This window comes from Rhincodon typus, chromosome 7 (assembly GCF_021869965.1).
Source record: "Rhincodon typus isolate 14 chromosome 7, sRhiTyp1.1, whole genome shotgun sequence".
Taxonomy (NCBI): Eukaryota; Metazoa; Chordata; class Chondrichthyes; order Orectolobiformes; family Rhincodontidae; genus Rhincodon; species Rhincodon typus.
In genome coordinates, this window is record NC_063338.1 from 53,361,025 (window position 1) to 53,381,061 (window position 20,037).

At 40.8% G+C, this 20,037-nt stretch overlaps 1 protein-coding gene across 1 annotated transcript in view; it reads right to left on the minus strand.

The window, feature by feature from the left end:
• The window catches only part of LOC109912785 (activin receptor type-1), a 98,393-nt gene that overhangs the window by 27,136 nt on the left and 51,220 nt on the right, over positions 1-20,037 (minus strand). Inside the window, exons 3-5 of the mRNA XM_048599182.1 lie at positions 17,979-18,242; positions 4,627-4,844; positions 3,779-3,878 (exon numbers count right to left, since the gene is read on the minus strand). Of these exons, the coding sequence (XP_048455139.1) occupies positions 3,779-3,878; positions 4,627-4,844; positions 17,979-18,242 (582 nt within the window). The remainder of the gene's footprint in view (positions 1-3,778; positions 3,879-4,626; positions 4,845-17,978; positions 18,243-20,037) is intronic.

The window sequence follows — 20,037 nt, forward strand, 5'->3', positions numbered from 1 at the left end:
TCTGAAGAAGGGTCTAGGCCCGAAACATCAGCCTTCCTGCTCCTCTGATGCTGCTTGGCCTGCTGTGTTCATCCAGCTCTACACCTTGTTATCTCTAATATTCTGGGGACCTGGGTTCAAATCCTGACATGGCAGATGGTAGGATTCAAAACTGAATTGTATTCAATAAAAATCTGGAACAAAGATGACCATGAATGCATTGTCAGGAAATAAGCCATCTGGTTCACTAATGTCCTTTTGGGGTTTGGAGAGGAAACTGCCATCCTTACATGGTCTGGCCTACCTGTGACTCCAGTCCCACAGCAATGTGGTTAACTCTTAACATGGGCAATAAATGCACACCTAACCAGTGACACCCTCATCTTGTGAATGAATTTTAAACAAAAAATACCATGAGGCCATTGGCTCCCCTTGCTGTTTGCATTTTTGTGTTGCATCCCTACACCTGCCAGTCATTAATAATTAATTCCCTTCCTTCAAAAATAAATGCCAGTGCAGCTATTGGGATTTAAATTATATCTTACACACAAAATGATCCTACAAAAATTGGCACATTGTAACTGGAAAACAGCATCCCAATCTGAACATAAAAATTGGACTTGATAATTAAGCCTCTCAAACTTAATCTGCCTTTTCAACAGATCACAGTTGACCTGTACATCAGCACTTTTTAATCACCTTTGATATCCTTAACCAACAATATCAAACTGATGCAAGATCACCAGCCTGAATTGTAACTCATTTTCCTTCGTCTCTCCCTCTGCACAAATGTTGCTGACTGGCAGTATTTTGCCTTCAGTAAAAATAATTCCATTCTTGAATATTTCAATTAACCAGTATATAAACTACTTGGAGAGGAGGATTCCAGATTTCCACTGTCCTGTGAAGAAATTTGCTTAGGCTCTGTAGACTGCATCTTCCAAACCCACAACCACTAGAAAGACAAGGGCAGCAGATATATGGAAACACCACCAGCAGGTTCCCCTCCAAGCCACACACCATTCTGGCTTGGAAATATATCTCAGTCCATGTGTTACAGGTAGGCCCACAATGCCATTAGGGAGGAAATTCCAATCTTCTATTGGAGATAGTTATTGCCTGGCCTACTTCTAAAAATCTCCTAAAAACTATAAAGCAGAATCCACAAAATGTTCGCATCGTTCCAACAAAGCTGCACTCACTGTACCATTGCCGAGGTCATCATATATTCTTTTGAGGGCTCTAAGAGGAAAGACTGCACAACTTTTAACAAATGCACAAGTGCATACACACACACAGATCAACCCCTTTCCCCTCCCTGCAATCCCCTCCCAATTCTCCTACACACAAGTAAGGATTTTGGGTATTCTGAACAACTAGCTATAGTCATTTTAGCTAGATTTATGTTCTGTCAGTTATTGATTATCATAGTTTCACTCAGACTGCTTTCCCACTTTCTTAAATTGTAGAAGACATATCAAAAGCAAGAAACTGTTGCCCCAACCATAAACAGGCACGACCAATCAAACATATTCCCTTATATCAGTTCTTTCCCAGCAATCCTGGCTAGAGGGTCATTGTGTGAAAGCACTTTGACTGATGGCTGACATTAATTTTATCTTCTGCAATTTACAAGGCCCTAACAACAAAACCTAAAGCAGGGAGAGGGAGCAAAAGGGAACCACCAGCAGTGGCCATAGTGTTCAGGGATGTGTAGAATCTGTGGACGGGTCTGGGTGGGATGCTCTGAGGGTCGGTTTAGACTTGTTGGGCCAAAGGGCCTGTTTACACACTGTAGGGATTCTATGATGATGATGATGATGAGTTCACAACAAAATAAAAATAACACAAGCAACAAACACACTCCAAACAGGGTGGCTGGAGGAAATCACTAAAATGATGCAGAAGTAGTGTGGCAGCACAGCTACCCACTTGCAGGAGTACAAAGATTCCCAGGGAGGCATTAGACGAGATACAAACACAAGGGACACAAACACAGCGATTTTGATTCACCATTCATGTTACAGGCTTAGTCGCATCCTATTCTGGCATCACTCCAGTCAATGTAGGACTGTTGCAGTGCCATTAATGGTGAATCAGAGAATTGCAGGGCTGGCAGAAAAATAATACCAGATAGTGGTATTTCAGAGCAAGTTACAATATATGTATGGGAGTGACTTTTCATATATTTTGACCACAACCCTGATTTATCACAGGCTATGTTGGGAGATTGAGGGTAACTTTCACTGTTGTCCCCAGGTATTTTGTACCCTGATCACCTCCAAGACCAGTGAATCTTTTCCAGATTGAACACAGAGCTGCACATGGGGACTGAACCAGACCCTCTAGCATGTAAATATAACTTTCATGCCTTTGTATTTTAGCTCCAACGAGATCAAGATCAGCATTTTGTTGTCGGTTGTTAGAAGTTTGTTGCACTCTTTGCCACTGCCAAATCTGTTTGCTTCTCCACAATGAGTATGTTCTCAGAACTAAGAAAACAAACAAATTCTCTTTCAAGGATCCAAAGTCATTTCCTCCCTTTGAACCCCCTTTGTTACAGTTTTTGTCCTTTCACTTAATCTGATGTCCTTTTGCAACCTAATACTTGCATCCAGACAACCTGCTGTGCTTCCCAAACATGAAAAATTGGGTAAACAACACGCTATTCCTTCATTCAAGGCATGGATATGCAAGATTAAAAAACTGAGGCTCTAATGCAATAAGTTTAAGTGTGGATCTGGATTGATTCCCTTGCCTAATGAGAATCAAAGGTTGTCAGGAGTAGATGGGAGCATAGAATGCAAAAAACAAACATCAGTCATGATCTTACTATGTCATGCAGCAGGCTGGAGGAGCCAAATGACCTACTTCTGCTCCTAATTCATATGATCATTTGTACAAATCTCAGGAGAACTATTCATGTCCCACTAAGCTCAGTCAAACAAAGTAAAGCCAGGTTTCTGTATGATGGGGATTGATTTAAATGATCAGTTTTGAATTTATTTTGAAGTTGCTAACCTCTTGCATTTCAAGGTAAACTAGCTGAAAATAAATGTGATTTGTATTTAATTCTGTATTTTGTGACACACAATTGAAGTAACTCTGGGGTCAGGATTAGAAACAAAATCAGCTCTGGCTCCAACCTAGGTTTGTATGTTGTGTTGAATGCTGGAAAGCAATTGTTGGACGGTGGGTCAAAACAGGAGGCCGTGATACCTTGCATTCACTACACAGACTTCAACACGCAGGACAGAGGCCTACATGAGTGTTGACTATTCCAAATTGAATCATATCATATATCAGCACCTACAGGAGAAAGAAAGCAGGATGGAGAATGGAATCAGAACCTTTCAAAGTGAAATGCATGAGAATGGTGATGGGGGTTGGGAGCAAATAATTGAGTTGGAAAGAAAATCTTAATTTGCTCTGGCTCTCTAGGTTTGGCTTCCTCCATACACAGCACACTATCACACATTAGTGCAGGGAACGTGTTGTTTGGAGCCCTTCAACAGATGCTGTATAATTCAAATGTCTGACAAACAGGTCCTGTTTTTCTGAAGGCAAAGTTTGGAAAGTATATATTATGTCCAAAGAAGTTTGAAAACCTCCTTAAATAATAATGCTTTACAAATTCCAAGTGCTAACGCCTTTAGAGAAGATCTTTTACTAAAGGGTAGGGAAAGTGAAAGGAAAGCAAAATCAGACTGGTTTCTTTTTCTCTTTGCCCCTCCCAAAAACAGTAGTCACACAACACACTTTGGAAACAGCAAAAACACACTCAATCACATTAACTCACCTACACATTCTACAAGGGTAATTTGCCGAGCCACTGTTCTTTGTATGAGGAAAGGAAGACCTGATCCACTGCCTGATGTGCAGGAATGATCCAACAGATCCTGTGGGAAAAGCAATTATCCTACAAAGTGAACTGCAATTATTTAAGACTTAAAATTTTTAAAAGGAGAAAGATAAGATATTTTGTCTTGAAGACAGCTGCAGACACCAACTTCCTCATGCAATCATGTTCTTGAACACAAGAATTGAGAAGACATCTTCAGAACAACTCTTAGTCATCTAACATTACAGGAAATGCTGGTAAGACAAGCTGCCACTGCATCATGTCATGTGTACAAATAGTGCTTATTGTATAAAATTTACAGCACAATTCCTATTGACAAGATGATAATTCATTAACTGAAACTTATGCACATCAAAATTTTTCCAGTGCTTGTCCACATCTTAATGTGTGTAATTGGTCCACAAAAAACTTTGAAAGTGGAAGTCCATTTTTGTGACACCACTTATGAATGCACATAACATATTATGTGCATTACTCCACAGTTTTACTGCACCAAATTCCAAGTTTCTTAAAACCAAATTGTATATTATATTTTCTTGGAAATTCATTAGAGTATTATTAGGATCTTTTTATCTTTCAAGTATGTTCTTAGAAAATGCTTGAGCTAGCAAAAGGTAGAAGTATTAGATTTATAAAATCAAGCTAGCTTTCAAAATAATCTGGCCAAATATTGAAGACTTACTTGATATTAAAAAATGATGTTCTGCAAAATGATGTATTTGACCAAAGACAGGGAAAAAAAGTAAAAGTCTCAGGCATAAAACAGATAAATGAATAATCCTTACTGCTAAGGTGCTATCTCCAACATTTGAAGCAATCAGTCCATCAATGGCACCATACTCAACCTCTCGAGCATTTAGTCTTTGCATTTGATTTTGGTGGAGTTTGCGTAATATCAGTACCGTCACCATGGACGCGACGATCAGAACAATTACCGGAGCGATAACAACAATAACCAGGGTTCTTACACTGTAACCCAACTCTGTTTCTTGCTGTGACTTTCCTTTGGAAATAAATAAAGGAAATTACTTTCAAAAATTAAAATATTTAATAATACTAACAAAGAATTATAGAATCCCTGCAGTGTGAAAAGCAGTCATTCGGCCCACCAAGTCTGCATCTACCCTCTGAAGAGCATGCCACCCAGACCCAGTCCTCCACCCTATCCCCACAACTTCGCATTACCATGGTTAATCCACCTAGCCTGTACATCTTTGGAATGTGAGAGGAAACTAGAGCACTCGGCAGACTCCACACAGTCACCCAAGGCTGGAATCAAACCGGGTCCCACTGTAAGGCAACAGTGCTAACCACTGAGCCACCATGCCACCCTCAAACCTTTCCAATGTTACATGAATATGTCACTATCACCAAGTATTTTTTTAAAATTATGATTAAATGCAGATGTTAAAAGGGATACAGAGATATTCTCTTAGAAAGCAGCAGTGACTTACCTATCTATCACCCTTATTCAAAAGCAGTATAATTAAACAGAAGCTTTCTCCAAAAAAATCATTGAATTAACCCAATGAGTTATTAAGCCATAAAAACTAGTAGAGTCGCAGGTTAAAATTCAGGTTCATGTTGAGTTTGCTCATCTCAGCTGACAGCTGTTACAACACTAATGTGGCTTCACTATCATGGTTTGGCAGAGAGAGCAAGACAAAAAAAGCCAAAATTCCCACATAGATTCAAAATCAGCAATCTCCACTAATGTTTGCATATACAATCATCAGGCAAAGGCATAATGAAACTTAGCGGTGATACTCCTAGTAATTGAATTGTAGCAACATTCAGTGAAAAGTCACACATAAATGATGATTAATTGGTGACAGAAAAGACACAACAATGACTCTCAAACTGCCCTTTTAAGAAACTAAAGCCTGGAAGAATTCTATATTCTCCACAGATGCTGTCTGATCTGCCAAGTATATTCAGCAATTTTTAAATCTCCAGTCTCCACAGTATTTCGTCCATGTAAAGATTTCTAACAAATAAAATTTTAGTTTTAGTTCTCAAGATATACAATTCAATGTTGTTTGTAGTTTACATTTCCATTTATAAAGGGATTTCATGTTCAAACCTGAAGGAGTTGCACAACTTTTGCTAAAAAGGTAAGATTATTAGATATGCTGAACCCAGAATTGACAAATGTTGTCTTAAAATCCACAGCAAGGAAACAATAAGCATGAGCTTACATTGAACTGTTTGAGGTATTTGAAACAACCTGTTATTGTTATAAGGTCCAGTAAACAGGGCTATTCTTCATAATCCTCTGGCATAACCTATGGGTGACAAGGCTGGCGTTGAGAGTCTTGAACTTCAGAGAAGATACTTCATGAGTTGGAAAATAGTTTGGGTTCCCTAATAGGCAAGATGTAACCACATCTTAATTTAAGAACATAAAAATAGGATTAGAAGTAAGCCATTTGGCCTTTTAAAATTTGCTCTGGTATGCAATAGAATTATGGCTGATCTTCAGTTTGATGGCCACCTTCCCACATAATGCCTACCTCCAAAAATCTACCAGTAAATCTTGCATATATTCAATACTGAGTAGCCACAGTTCTTTGGTGTAGAGTTTTCCAAAAGATCACAACACAGTTAAGGAATTTCACCTCCTCTCAGTCCCATTGGGCTGACCCACCACCAAGAGTGGCTCGGCAGCAGCACTATTGATCGAACTGGTCGACTCCTAAAGGACACAGCTGTTATACTGGATCTCCAGCAGGTGGGGAGAGAACCAACAAGAGGGAAAAGCATACTTGACCTCATTGGTAAGAGCAACCACTGCAGAGTTCTTGTGGAATTGAAGTCCTGCCTTCACATTCAGTACATGCTCCATTGTGTTGTGTGGCACCATCATGTGCTAAATGGACCAGACTTCGAACAGATCTAGCAACTCAGGACTGGACATCTGTGGGGCACTCTGGGCCATCAACAGCACCAGAATTGTACTCCAGCACAATCTACAAACTCTTGGCCCAGCATATCCCCCACTCAACCATAAGCCCATAAGACATAGAAGCAGAAATTAGGCCATTCGGCCCATCGAGTCTGCTCCACCAGTCAATCATGGCTGATAAGTTCCTCAACCCCATCCTCTTGCTTTCTCCTGATAACCCTTGATCCCCTTGATAATCAAGAACCTATCTATCTCAGTCTCAAGTGTACTCAGTGACCTGGCCTCCACAGCCTTGTGTGGCAGTGAATTCCATAGATTCACCACTCTCTGGCTGAAGAAGTTTCTCCTTATCTCCGTTCCAAAAGGTCTTCCCTTTACTCTAAGGCTGTGCCCTCGGCTCCTAGTCTCTCCTACCAATGGAAGCATTTTCCCAACATCCGCTCTGTCCAGGCCATTCAGTATTCTGTAAGTTTCAATTAGATCCCCCTCATCCTTCTAAACTCCAATGAGTATGGTCCCAGAGTCCTCAAACGTTCCTCATATGTTAAGCTTTCCATTCCTAGGACCATTCTCGTGAACCTCCTCTGAACCCACTCCAGGGCCAGTACATTGAGATATTTTGCCCAAAACTGCACACAATACTCCAAATATGGCCTGACCAGAGCCTTATAAAGTCTCAGTAGTACATCCCAAGCATCAACCCAAGGGATCAACGCTAGTTTAATAAAGAGTGCAGGAGGGCATGCCAGGAGCGGCACCAGGCATACGTAAAAATGAGGTGTCAACCTGATGAAGTTACTTGCATGCCAAATGGCATTAGCTGCAAAAGCACAGCTAAGTGATCCCACAACTAACTGAATAGGTCTAAGCTCTGCAGTCTTGCCACATCCAGTCGTGAATGATGTTGGACAATTGAACAACTCACTGGAGGAAGCTCCAAAAATATCCTCATCCTCAATGATAGAACAGCCCAACACAAGTGCAAATATAAGGCTGAAACAATCACAGCAATCTTCAGCAGAAGTGCTAAATGGATGTTCTAGCTTGACCTCCTCCAGTGCTCTCCAGCATTATAGATACCAGTCTTCATGTAATTCGATTCACTCCACATGATATCAACAAATGGTTGCAGACACTGGATATGAGCCCTGGCAATAGTACTGAACACTTACCAAGCTCTTCCAGTACAGTTACAACACGAGTATCTATCTGACAATGTGGAAAATTGCCCAGGTGTGTCGTGTACATAAAAAGCAGGACAAATCCAACCCGGCCAATTACCACCCAATTAGTCTACTCTCGATCATCAGCAAAGTGACAGAAAGCTTTTTTTAATTCATTTATGGAATGTGGGCATCGTTGCTTAGTCGGCATTTCTTGCCCATCCCTAGTTGCCCTTGAGAAGGTGGTGGTGAGCTGCCTTCTTGAACCGCTGCAGTTCTCCTGCTGTGGGTTGACCCACAATGCCATTAGGGAGAGAATTCCAGGATTTTGACCCAGCAACAGTGAAGGAATGGCGATATATTTCTAAGTCAGGATAGTGAGTGGCTTGGAGGGGAGCTTGGAGGTGGTGGTGTTCCCATATACCTGATGCCTTGTCCTTCTAGATGGAAGTGGTCGTGGGTCAAGGTGCTGTCTGAGGATTTTGGTGAATTTCTGCAGTGTATCTCGTAGATACTACACACTGCTGCTACTGAGCGTCGGTGTGGAGTGAGTGGATGCTTGTGGATGTTGTGCCAATCAAGCAGGCTGCTTTTCCCTGGATGATGTCCTGCTTCTTGAATGTTATTGGAGCTGCATTCATTCAGGCAAATGGGAAGTATTCAATCACACTCCTGGCTTGTGCCTTGTAGATGGTGGACAGGATTTGAGGAGTCAGGAGGTGAGTTACTCGCCACAGTATTCCTAGCTTCTAATGTGCTCTTGTAGCATCTGTGTTTATGTGGTGAGTCCAGTTGAGTTTCTGAGTGTCAGCAACAGTTCTATCAAGCTGCACATTCTCAGTGACACGCAGTTTGGCTTCAACCAGGGCCACTCAGCTCCTGACCTCATTCCAGCATTGGTTCAAACATGGACAAAAGTGCTGAATTCCAGAGGTGAGGTGAGAGTGACAGCTCCTGACATCAAGGCCACATTCGTCTGAGTGTGGCATCAAGTAACTCTAGGAAAACTGGAATCAATGAGTATCAAGTGCAATCTCTCTGCTGGTTGGAGTTGTACCAGTTCTGGTTGTTGGAGGTCAGTCGTCTCTAGGACATTTCTACAGGAGTTTGCCAGGGTAGTGTGCTAAGTCCAACAATTTTCAGCTGCCTGTCATGAAGTCAGAAATGGGGATGTTTGCCAATGATTGCACAAATGTTCAGCACCATTCGCATATCCTCAGATACTGAAGCAGTCCATGGTCCAAATGAAACAAGATCTGGACAATATCCAGACTTGAGCTGACAAAAGACAAATAACTTTTGCACCATACAAATGCCAGGCTAATGACCATCTCCAATACGAGAAAATCTAATCTCTGCCCCTTAACATTCATTGGTGTTACCATCATTGAATCCCACATTACCAATATCCTTGGGGTTACCACTGACCAGAAACTCAACTGGACTCACCACATAAACACATTGGCTACAAGAGAAGGTCAGAGGCTAGGAATACTGCGGCGAGTAACTCTCCTCCTGACTCCCCAGAGCCTGTTCACCATCTACGGGGCACAAGTCAGGCCTGTGATGGAATACTCCCCACTTGCCTGGATGGGTGCAGCTCCAACAACACCCAGGAAACTTGAACCATTCAGGACAACAACAACACTCAAGAAGCTTGATACATCCAGTACAAAGCAACATGCTTGATTTGCTCCACATCCACTTCTTCCACACCGACACTCAGCACCAGCAGTGTGTACTATCTACAAGATGCACTGCAGAAATTCACCAAAGATCCTTCGACAGCACTTTCCACACCCACAACCACTACCATCTAGAAGGACAAGAGCAGCAGATACATGGGAACACCACCACCTCCAAGTTTCCCTCCAAGCCACTCACCATCCTGACTTGGAAATATATCACCGTTCCTTCACTGTTACTGGTCAAATCCTAGAAGTTCCTCTTTAAGGATATTGTGGGTCAATCTACCGCAGCTGTTCAAAGAAAGCAGCTCGCCATCACCTCAAGGGCAGCTAGGGATGGGCAAGAAATGCTGGCCAGCCAGCAATGCCCACATCCCACGAGTGAACAATAGTCACAGTCACAATCATACACCACAGGAACAGACCCTCAGTCTAACCAATCCATGCCGAACATAATCCCAAACTAAATAAAAACCCAAAGAACTGCAGATGCTGTAAATCAGAAATAAATACAGAATTTGCTGGGAAAGCTCAGCAGGTCTGGCAGCATCTGTGAAGATAAATCAGAGTTAATGTTTCAGGTCCAGTGACTGAGGAAGGGTCACTGGACCCAAAATGTTAACTCTGAATTCTCTTCACAGATGCTGCCAGACCTGCTGAGTTTTCCAGCAATTTCTGTTTTTGTTTCACCAGAACACTACCAGGAATGGAGCATTTCAGCTACGAAGAGAAACTAGATAAGCTCAGGTTATTTTCTTTGGAGAAATCCCAAAGTAAACTAGTCGAACTGCCTGCGCCTGGCCCAGATCCCTCCTAACCTTTCCTATTCATGTACTTATCCAAGATTTAATAAAAGAAAATCTTATTCTGACACTGATTCTCGAATCTTCAAGGAGGGAAACATTCTTCCAAGATCTTGTCACATACCTGAAGGATTTGTCAACATTTCAATTCAATCACCTCTCATTCTTCTAGTTTCTGGGTAATATAGGCTATTTTACTCAACATCACCGTAGGCCAAAACCCTTTTCCTTAGAATCAGTCTGCTGAACCTGCTAGGCACCAGTATTCATTACTTAAGTACAAAGATCAAAACTGCGCATTGAGTACACAAACAGTGGTCTCCTCAACTAATGAAATTGCAGTTATTGGACTTATATACTCTCCTATGCCAAATTATATATAATAAAGGTCAATATACAATTTTCTTGCTGCATCTTAGTTAACTTTCAGCATCACGCATAATGGCACCCATATCCCTCTGAATAAAAGATTGCCTAATCTTTCATCGTGTGAGAAAAAAACTACTGTTCTATCTTTTCTTCCAAACTTCATATCTCCCCACGTTATACTCAAATTGCACTGTCTTTACCCTCAAATTATCTCCAGGCAGTCCCCAGTTTGTGAGTGGGTTCTGTTCTGGTGTCCATTAACAAGTCGATTTGTACACAAATCGGAACACAATGTTGGTCAATATGAACAAGCTGTTGTTCAGTACAGGAAATGTTTGCATGTCAGATCTTTAAATTTACACCCCTGTCTGAGATTACAATCATAGAGATGAGTGTTCACAAGTCGGATGGTAAAACGTCAAGAAGGGTCCAGACCCGAAACGTCAGCTTTCCTGCTCCTCTGATGCTGCCTGGCTTGCTGTGTTCATCCAGCTCTAAACCTTGTTATCTCAGACTCCAGAATCGGCAGTTCACACTATCTCTGAGGGACCTCCTGTGTGTCACTTTTCACCTCCTCAAACAACCATTTTGTTTATACCTATGCTGTACAAGGTGCTGGTGAGGCCACACCTGGAGTACTGTGTGCAGTTTTGGTCACCTTACTTGAGAAAGGATGTACTGGCACTGGAGGGGGTGCAAAGGAGGTTCACTAGGTTGATTCCGGAGTTGAGGGGGTTGGCTTATGAGGAGAGACTGAGTAGATTGGGATTATATTCATTGGAATTCAGAAGACTGAGGGGGGATCTTATAGAAACATATAAAATTATGAAGGGAATAGATAAGATAGAAGTAGAGAGGATGTTTCCACTGGCAGGTGAAGCTAGGACAAGAGGGCACAGCCTCAAGATTAGAGGGAGCAGATTTAGGACTGAACTGAGAAGGAATTTCTTCACCCAGAGGGTTGTTAATCTGTGGAATTCCTTGCCCAGTGAAGTAGTTGACGCTACTTCAGTAAATGTTTTTTAAAAAAAGGTAGATTTTTTTTGAACAATAAAGGAATTAAGGGATACGGTGAGAACGCGGGTAAGTGGATCTGAGTCCACAAAAGGATCAGCCATGATCTTATTGAATGGCGGAGCAGGCTCGAAGGGCCAGACGACCTACTCCTGCTCCTAGTTCTTATTATGTTCTTATGCCCATTCTGTTGACGATATCTACTGGAATTTAGGTGCATCAAATTTTCTTTGTGGGAAGGAATTCATGGAGAGCATGAGAATTTTGATGACTACACCATTTGGCCCCTCTATTTGCTTTGTCATTCAATAAGACTGTGGCAGATCAGATTGTGACCTTAACTCAACATTCCAACATATGTGCCCAATAGATTCTTGACAAAAAAAAGTTAAATGTTATGCACCTTAGAAGTTGAGTTCTGAGGAAGGGTCACTCGACCTGGAACATTCACTCTGATTTTCTGTCCACAGGTGCTGCCAGACCTGCTGAGCTTTACCAGCAATTTATATTCTTGACTCTAGTTCTAGCCTCTCCCACAACAGGAAACATCCTTTCAGCATCCATACTGTCAAGTCCCCTCAGAATCTTAAATGTTGCACTAAGATTACATCAAGCTTTTCTGAACTTCAATGGATCTCATAAGAAAATGTCTCCATTGGAGGAGTCGGCCTTCTCTGAACTGCATTTATATACTTTCTTACAGAGAACACGAAACAGTATACAGTACAGCTCCATTATCCTTCACAATCACAGAAAAACATTCCTACTTTTACAACAAAAACAAAGTTGCTGGAAAAGCTCAGCAGGTCTGGCAGCATCTGTGGAGGAGAAAACAGAGTTAACGTTTCAGGTCCGGTGACCCTTCCTCAGAACCCTACTTTTACATTCCATTTCCCTCACAATAAATGAAAACATTCCATTTTCCTTCTTAAATCACTAACTTCGTGATTCGTGCATAAAGACACAAAATCCCTCTGCAAATCAGACTTGTGGAATCCCGTTTAATATATTGCTTTTTTCATTCTTCCTGCCAAAGTGGACAAGGTCACATTGTTCAATATTATAAACCATCAATCAAATATTTCCAACACACATATCCTATCTACAGCCTGAGTATAGCTGAAAAAGGCATTTTGTCAAAATTTTTCATCTTGCACCCATCAGGGCATTCACAAGAATACCAATGCAAAGGGATCAACAGCTTTATACCGTGTGAAAAGACAGTGTTGATTGGTTGGCAAGTTAACTTTGAATGGTAAAGGCATTGCAATGGAGAATGTGCCAGTTAAATTATGATTGACAGTTAACGGCTGGATTTTATATTAATTTAAACCAAGTAGGTCAACTCTGATTGGTACTGACCAAAAACAACAAGCTATGCTTGTAAAAACTTATAACAGTGTCAAGCCTTAGATGTGATTCCATGTTTGATGGAAGTCACTAAATTATCCTGTGTGCTCAGAATAACGCTGACAATCAAGATCGTCAGTCCAGATCGCAATGTAGCATATTTGTGCTTACTGGAAGCTGCATTTATTGATACAGAGGGCTCGGTAATTTGCAGACAGAAATAATATGCCCACATTGTAGCTGTTTTAACTTAAAATAAGTGATTGTCATTCTTTGGTTTATTCCTCAGAGTAATGCTGTGACCAGAGTCAACCTGCATAGCTTTATTTTAAACAAAGCTTTGCATTTAATTGTCATTCATTGTTATAAGATATAAGACATAAGAAATAAGGAGGCCATTCAGCCCATTGAATCTGTTCCACCATTCAGTGAGATCATCAATCCTCAAATTCCCCACTGACAACACCCTCGACTGGACTCACCATATAAATACAGTGGCAACAAGAGTAGGTCAGAAACTAGGAATACTGCAGCATACTTCCTGTCTCCCCAAAATCTGTCCATCATCTACAAGGCACAAATTAGGAGTGTGATAGAATACTCCACACTTGCCTGGATGGGTGCAGCTCCAACAACATTCAGAAAGCTTGACACCATTCAGGACAAAGCAGCCCACTTGATTTGCACCACATCAACAAGCATCCACTCCGTCCACCACTAACACGCAGTAGTAGGAGTATACGCTATCTAGAAGGTGCACTGCAGAAATTCAATGATCCTTAGACAGCACCTTCCAAACTCACAACCACTTGCATCTAGAAGGACAAGGGCAGTCACCACCTGGAAGTTCCCCAGACCACTCACCAATCTGACTTGGATATTGTCATTCCCTAACTGTCACTGGATCAAAATCCTGGAATTCCCTCCTTAAGGACATTGAGTCAACCTGCAGCAGATGGACTGCAGCAGTTCAAGAAGGAAGCTCACCACCACCTTCTCAAGGACAGGTAGGGACAGGCAATAAATGCTGGCTCAGCCAGCGACACCCACGTCCCATGAGTGAATAATAAGACAAAACTTTATTGCCTTTTTCCCTTAACTCTTGATTCCCTCACTGACTAAAAATCTGTCTACCTCAACAGAATATATACTCAATAACCCACTCTCTACAGCCTCTGTGTTAAGGGATTTCACAGATTTACCAAACATCAGAAGAAATTCCTCCTTTGGTCCCAGACTCTTCCAAGGGGAAACAATCTTTCCATATCTACCCTGGTAAGTCCACTTAGAATCTTGTATGTTTCAATAAGGCCTCCTCTCATCCTTGTAAAATCCAGTAAGTACAGGCCCAACCTACTCAACTTCTCCTCATAAGAAAATACTGCCATGTCTAGGTTCAGCCTAGTGAACCTTCTCTGGACTGCCTCCAGTGCCAATATATCTTTCCTTAGACAAGGAAACCAAGACAGCTCATAGGATTCCAGCTGTGGTCTGACTAGTGCTTTATATAGTTTTAGCAAGAGCTCCCTATTTTTATATCCATTCTGTTTTAAAGAAATGTGCTGCATTCTCAAAGACATCCCTCGACCACAGTCTCCTTGATGTTCCCCTTTACATTGGAATTTTTGCAAAGTGCTGCTGAGTGCAAAATGAAAAGCTTTCACAAAATGTTTTTCAGCAAAACTCAACTTCTAAACTTAACTGTCAATCATAATTTAACTGGCACATTCTCCATTGCAATGCCTTTACCATTCAAAGTTAACTTGCCAACCAATCAACACTGTCTTTTCACACGGTATAAAGCTGTTGATCCCTTTGCATTGGTATTCTTGTGAATGCCCTGATGGGTGCAAGACCAAATTACTACTTCTATCTATATCCTTTTGCAGACTCCTTGTGTCCTCTTCATGACTTACTCTTTTTACCTATCTTTGTGTCATCAGTTATGACAATCATATTTTGATTCTTTTCTCCAAGTCATCAACATAAATTGCAAATAGTTGAGGCTCCGTAATATTGTGGCACTCTACATGTCACATCTTACCAACCTGAAAGTGAGCACTTTATGTCTGTTTCTTGTTAGCTAATCAATCTTCTATCCAACATAACATGGTACCTCAACACTACAAGCTCTTATTTTGCAGAATAAACTTTGATGTGGCACCTTGTCAAATCCAAGTGGAACACATCCTCAGGTCTCTTTCATGCACATTTATTCGAGGCTTTCCTTTGAGGAAGTAACAAGCAAATAGTCATGATTTCCCCTTCTCAAAACCAAGGTGACTCTGCATGCTTACATTGGCAATTTCTAAGTGCCCCGCTAAACCATGCTTAATAGTAGATTCCACTTTTTCCCCAATGACAGCTAACAAGCCTCTGTGTCATAACAGTTACATGCTAATGATACTGTAGTTTCATTGTTGTTAGCACTGTTAATTTTAATTTTTATATTTTCTTGACAACCTGCAGATTCACAGAAGATGATTTCAATACTAGGGGGCACAGTTTTATGGTGAGATGAGAGAGATTTAAAAAAGGACATGACAGGCAATTTTTTTACACAGAGTGGTTTGCCTGTGGAATGATGTTCCTGAGGAAGTGCTGGATGCAGGTACAATTACAACGTTTAAAAGACATTTGGATAAATACATGAATAGGAAAGATCTGGAGGGATATGGGCCAGGAGCAGGCAGGTGGGACTAGTTTATTTTGGGATTATGTTTGGCATGGACTGATTGGACTGAAGGGTCTGTTTCCGTGCTGTATGACTCTATAACTATATCATGTAAATTAGATATGATAAAAGGCTGATCTATAATACTATTATATTTTGGAAGATACTTCCATGAAGAATGATTATGTAATAAGCTATACATCGATCACAAAACTAAAGCTTTAGGCAAAAATTGAGAACAGTTTTGTCAATCAAAAAATGGAAAGACTTTCACAACCCATATCACCAAGTTAGGGAAGCAACTTCTACAAGCATCTAGTATAGCGCTGTTTTGAGTATATCCAGTGAACTGAACTGGATGCTTCATTGTCCCAAATCTCCAACACACAGTAATATCTACACAAGGTTGGCCATATTATTGCAATATCTACCCAAGCAGGAAATAGACTCTAGATTGTATTCCATGCTTATCAGGTTGCTGACGTAATCAAAATTGATATTACAAACCTGAAATACCACAGAGACAGAAAGAATTAGGGCTTAAGTTAGTTTATCACCTTACAAAATAAGGCATCACCTCAAATCATCACTCCTGTTGCTCACCTACCACTATTATAAAGATACAAAACTTAGAGATAGAGGGGTTTGGCTCTGATGTTTGACATTCCTACCAAAGGTATGTGATGATAAGGAGGAGACAAGCTGGAAAGCCAGGGAAGTGAAAATCCTCCAGTAGACAGAATCAGAGGTTTAGCGTTCTACACAGGGATACCATAACACAGCAGTCAGTGTGTACTGAGAAAATGTATCTCTTCTTGCTGTTCACAGTACAGTCTAAAATTTTACAAACAAGTGAAACAGGAATTAGTTATCTGGTACTATGTCATAACACTAATGTCAGAAGCAGTCAATCAATCTCTGACAAGATCAAGGCTCATTAACACACGAGTGCCCTTACTAAGACAATGCCAGATATCCAAATCTAACAACTAAAACGTACATTTCAATATTCTCCATTTTTCCAATACAACTGCAAACATTACCACCTATCTGCCTTCAACTCTTTAAGTAGTTTCTATAGTGGCATTTTCCCCCACATACAGCATTACCATTGCAATGTCCATGCAGAACCCTATCAGCAATTAAAACGATTCACATTACGTAAACCTTCTTTTGTCTATAATTTATAAGTACTTGCACTGGAGTTGCCTAATCTTTAAAATGTTTTGCTATTCACAATTGAAAATATCAGCTGCAAACAATACCTCATAAATACCTCATATACACTAATGATACCCACTTCTGACTCGCCATCATTTAATTTGACCTCCTTCTCTTCCCAGTGTTTGACATCCATACTTGGGTGAATTACAATCTCATGCTGTCAATTGTTGTAAAGGTCAAAGTTGTTGCCTTTGGCCCCTCAAGAAATTCCACACCCTTGCTACTAATTTGATCAGCCACTGCCCAAGGTTGACCCTGAATGTCACTTTTATCAGCTCACCTGCTGTTGGAAACATTGATCCACAACGTTATCACACTTGGCCAGTGCAACGGTCTCCTCACCAGCCTCTTACCCAATATACTCAATACACTTCAGCTCATCCAGCGCATTGAATCCACGTCCTATTGCATACCAAATCCTGCAGCACTCATATTTTAAATTCTCATCTTCATATTGATATTCCTTTATGATTGGGACACTACATCTTTGTACCTCAAGCAGTAGGATGTACAGTAATATAAAACTAGAAACAGTACAGCGAGCAACCATACTTGATCTCTTTTCAAGAACAGAATTTTAACTTTTGTAATCTAAAGAAAGGACTAAGAGTACCGCAACAGGCAGTGTAGATTCAATCAACACAGGAAATACAATTATGCATGTTTTAAAAATGCAAAAGTACTAATAATTGCCAATGTTTTTGATTCCCTTACAAGTTCATACAATGAAGTCAAAGTTTGCAATGGCAGAAAAGTGCAGTTTTGGAGATCAGTGAGTTCATCCCATAATTCAGCTTGGTGCATATTTTTTACGCACACTCTGCTTCATCTCTCTTGCCACACAGTGAAGTTGGATCTTGCACATCAGCGTCTGTGAAACAGTTGGCAATCATAAAAGTAGATGTCAACAATTTGAAAGAGCCCAGAGTTTGTTAAGAAAGCTTTACCTTTAGGTGTCAGTTGAGCTGTAATATTCATATTACACAAGTTGCCATGGCAACATTCTACTGTCTGGTCCGCTGATGGTGGAGTCTTGCATGTCAGCTTACTCTGTTCATATACTTGGAAGCAGCCTTTTTGATAAACTGGATGACCATCATTTATGCTCAGTGATGCGAAACACTGCTGCCCTACACATTGATCCTCTCCTCCACAAAACATCCCTTCACATACGCACTTATACAGGCCTGTGTTTAATTCTGGCTTCTCGTCTGAAAAATAAAGTTCAAAAGTAAGGTGAGCCATTGGAAAAATCTTGAGAAACAGTCAATCAAGCCCATGACAACAGGTAACAAAATAAACTACTAATACAAAATGTACTAAAAGTCAATTATAATTGTCAGTGTATATCCTTCATACAATAGTTCCAGATGTTTCAAATCTCAGAACCACAATACTTCATTGTATTAGGGGGACATAATAGAGGAGTGGTAATGTCTTCTAATTCAGAGATCAAGGGGACATGGGTTCGAAGCTCACCGTAGCAGATGGTGAAATTTGAATTCAAAGAAAATCTGGAATTAAACGTGAAACTAAAAGCAATTATGTAACCATTGTTGATTGTAGGAAATGCCATTTGGTTTAATACTGACCTTCAGGGAAGGAAAGCAGTCATCCTTGCCTGGTTACGCCTACATGTGACTCCAGACCCACAGCAATGGGTAGGATAGTAAAGAAGGCATTTGGTATGCTTGCCTTTATTGGTCAGTGTATTAAATATAGGAGTTGGGAGGTCATGATGCAGCTTTACAAGACATTGGTTTGGCCACTTTTGGAGTATTGCCTGCAATCCTGGTCTCCCTGCTATAGGAAGGCTGTTGTGAAACTAGAAAGGGTTCAGAAAAGATTTACAAGGATGTTGCCAGGGTTGGAGGTTTTAAGCCATGGGGAGAGGCTGAATAGGCTGGGGCTTTTTTTCCCTGGAGCGTCAGGGGCTATAAAGGTTTATAAAATCATGAGGGGCATGAATAGGGTGAATAGACAAGGTCTTTTCCCCAGGGTAGGGGAGTCCAAAACTAGAGGGCATAGGGTTAAGGTGAGAGGAGAAAGATATAAAAGGGACCTAAGGGGCAACTTTTTCATGCAGAGGGTGGTGCATGCATGGAATGAGCTGCCAGAGGAAGTGATGAAAGCTGGTACGATTACAACATTTAAAAGGCATCTAGGATGGGTGTATGAATATGAAGGGTTTAGAGGGAGATGGGCTAAATGCTGGCAAATGGGACTAGATTTATAAAGGACATCTGGTCAGCATGAGAGATAGTAGGAACTGCCAATGCTGGAGAGTCTGAGATAACAAGGTGCAGAGCTGGATGTACACAGCAGGCCAAGCAGCATCAGAGGAGCAGGAAAGCTGACGTTTCGGGTCTAGGCCCTTCTTCAGAAATCTGGTCAGCATGGACGAGTTGGACCGACGAGTCTGTTTCTGTGCTGTATATCTCTATCTTAACTGCCCTTTAAAATGGCCCAATAAGCCATGCAGTTCAAGGGCAATTAGGAATGGATAACAAATGCTGGCTCAGTAAAGTCACATTAAGAACTCTATTACAGTGATTTATTTTTTAAAACTTCACTGGCAGTAAAGAAGCATCTACTATTGACCTCAAGCATATTTTTCCATTTCAGCAAGTGTAATTTATTGCAGCTGCTGAAAGGTTATGCTTGCTGGAGTTTTTAAATTGATCACTGTAATCCCAAAAGTAGTGTCAGTGATCTGTACTAATAAAAGCAGATTTATTTGAATTCCATCCTTCTGACTCTTTGTTTTCACTTGAAATATTAGTGGGCAGGAAATCAAACGTTCAGAAGGCTTTTCCTTCAGTTGCATTCTAATTTCACCCTCTCCCAGTCTTGTCATTAAAGCCTTATCTTACAATATGTTTCCAAAGCCAGAATTAAAAACTGACTTCAAATGATCTATTTCCTTAACTCATTCTGCATTGTACACAAGATAATTGCATGTAAATTGACTTTACTGAGCAATTTGATATTTTGACAAAATATAGC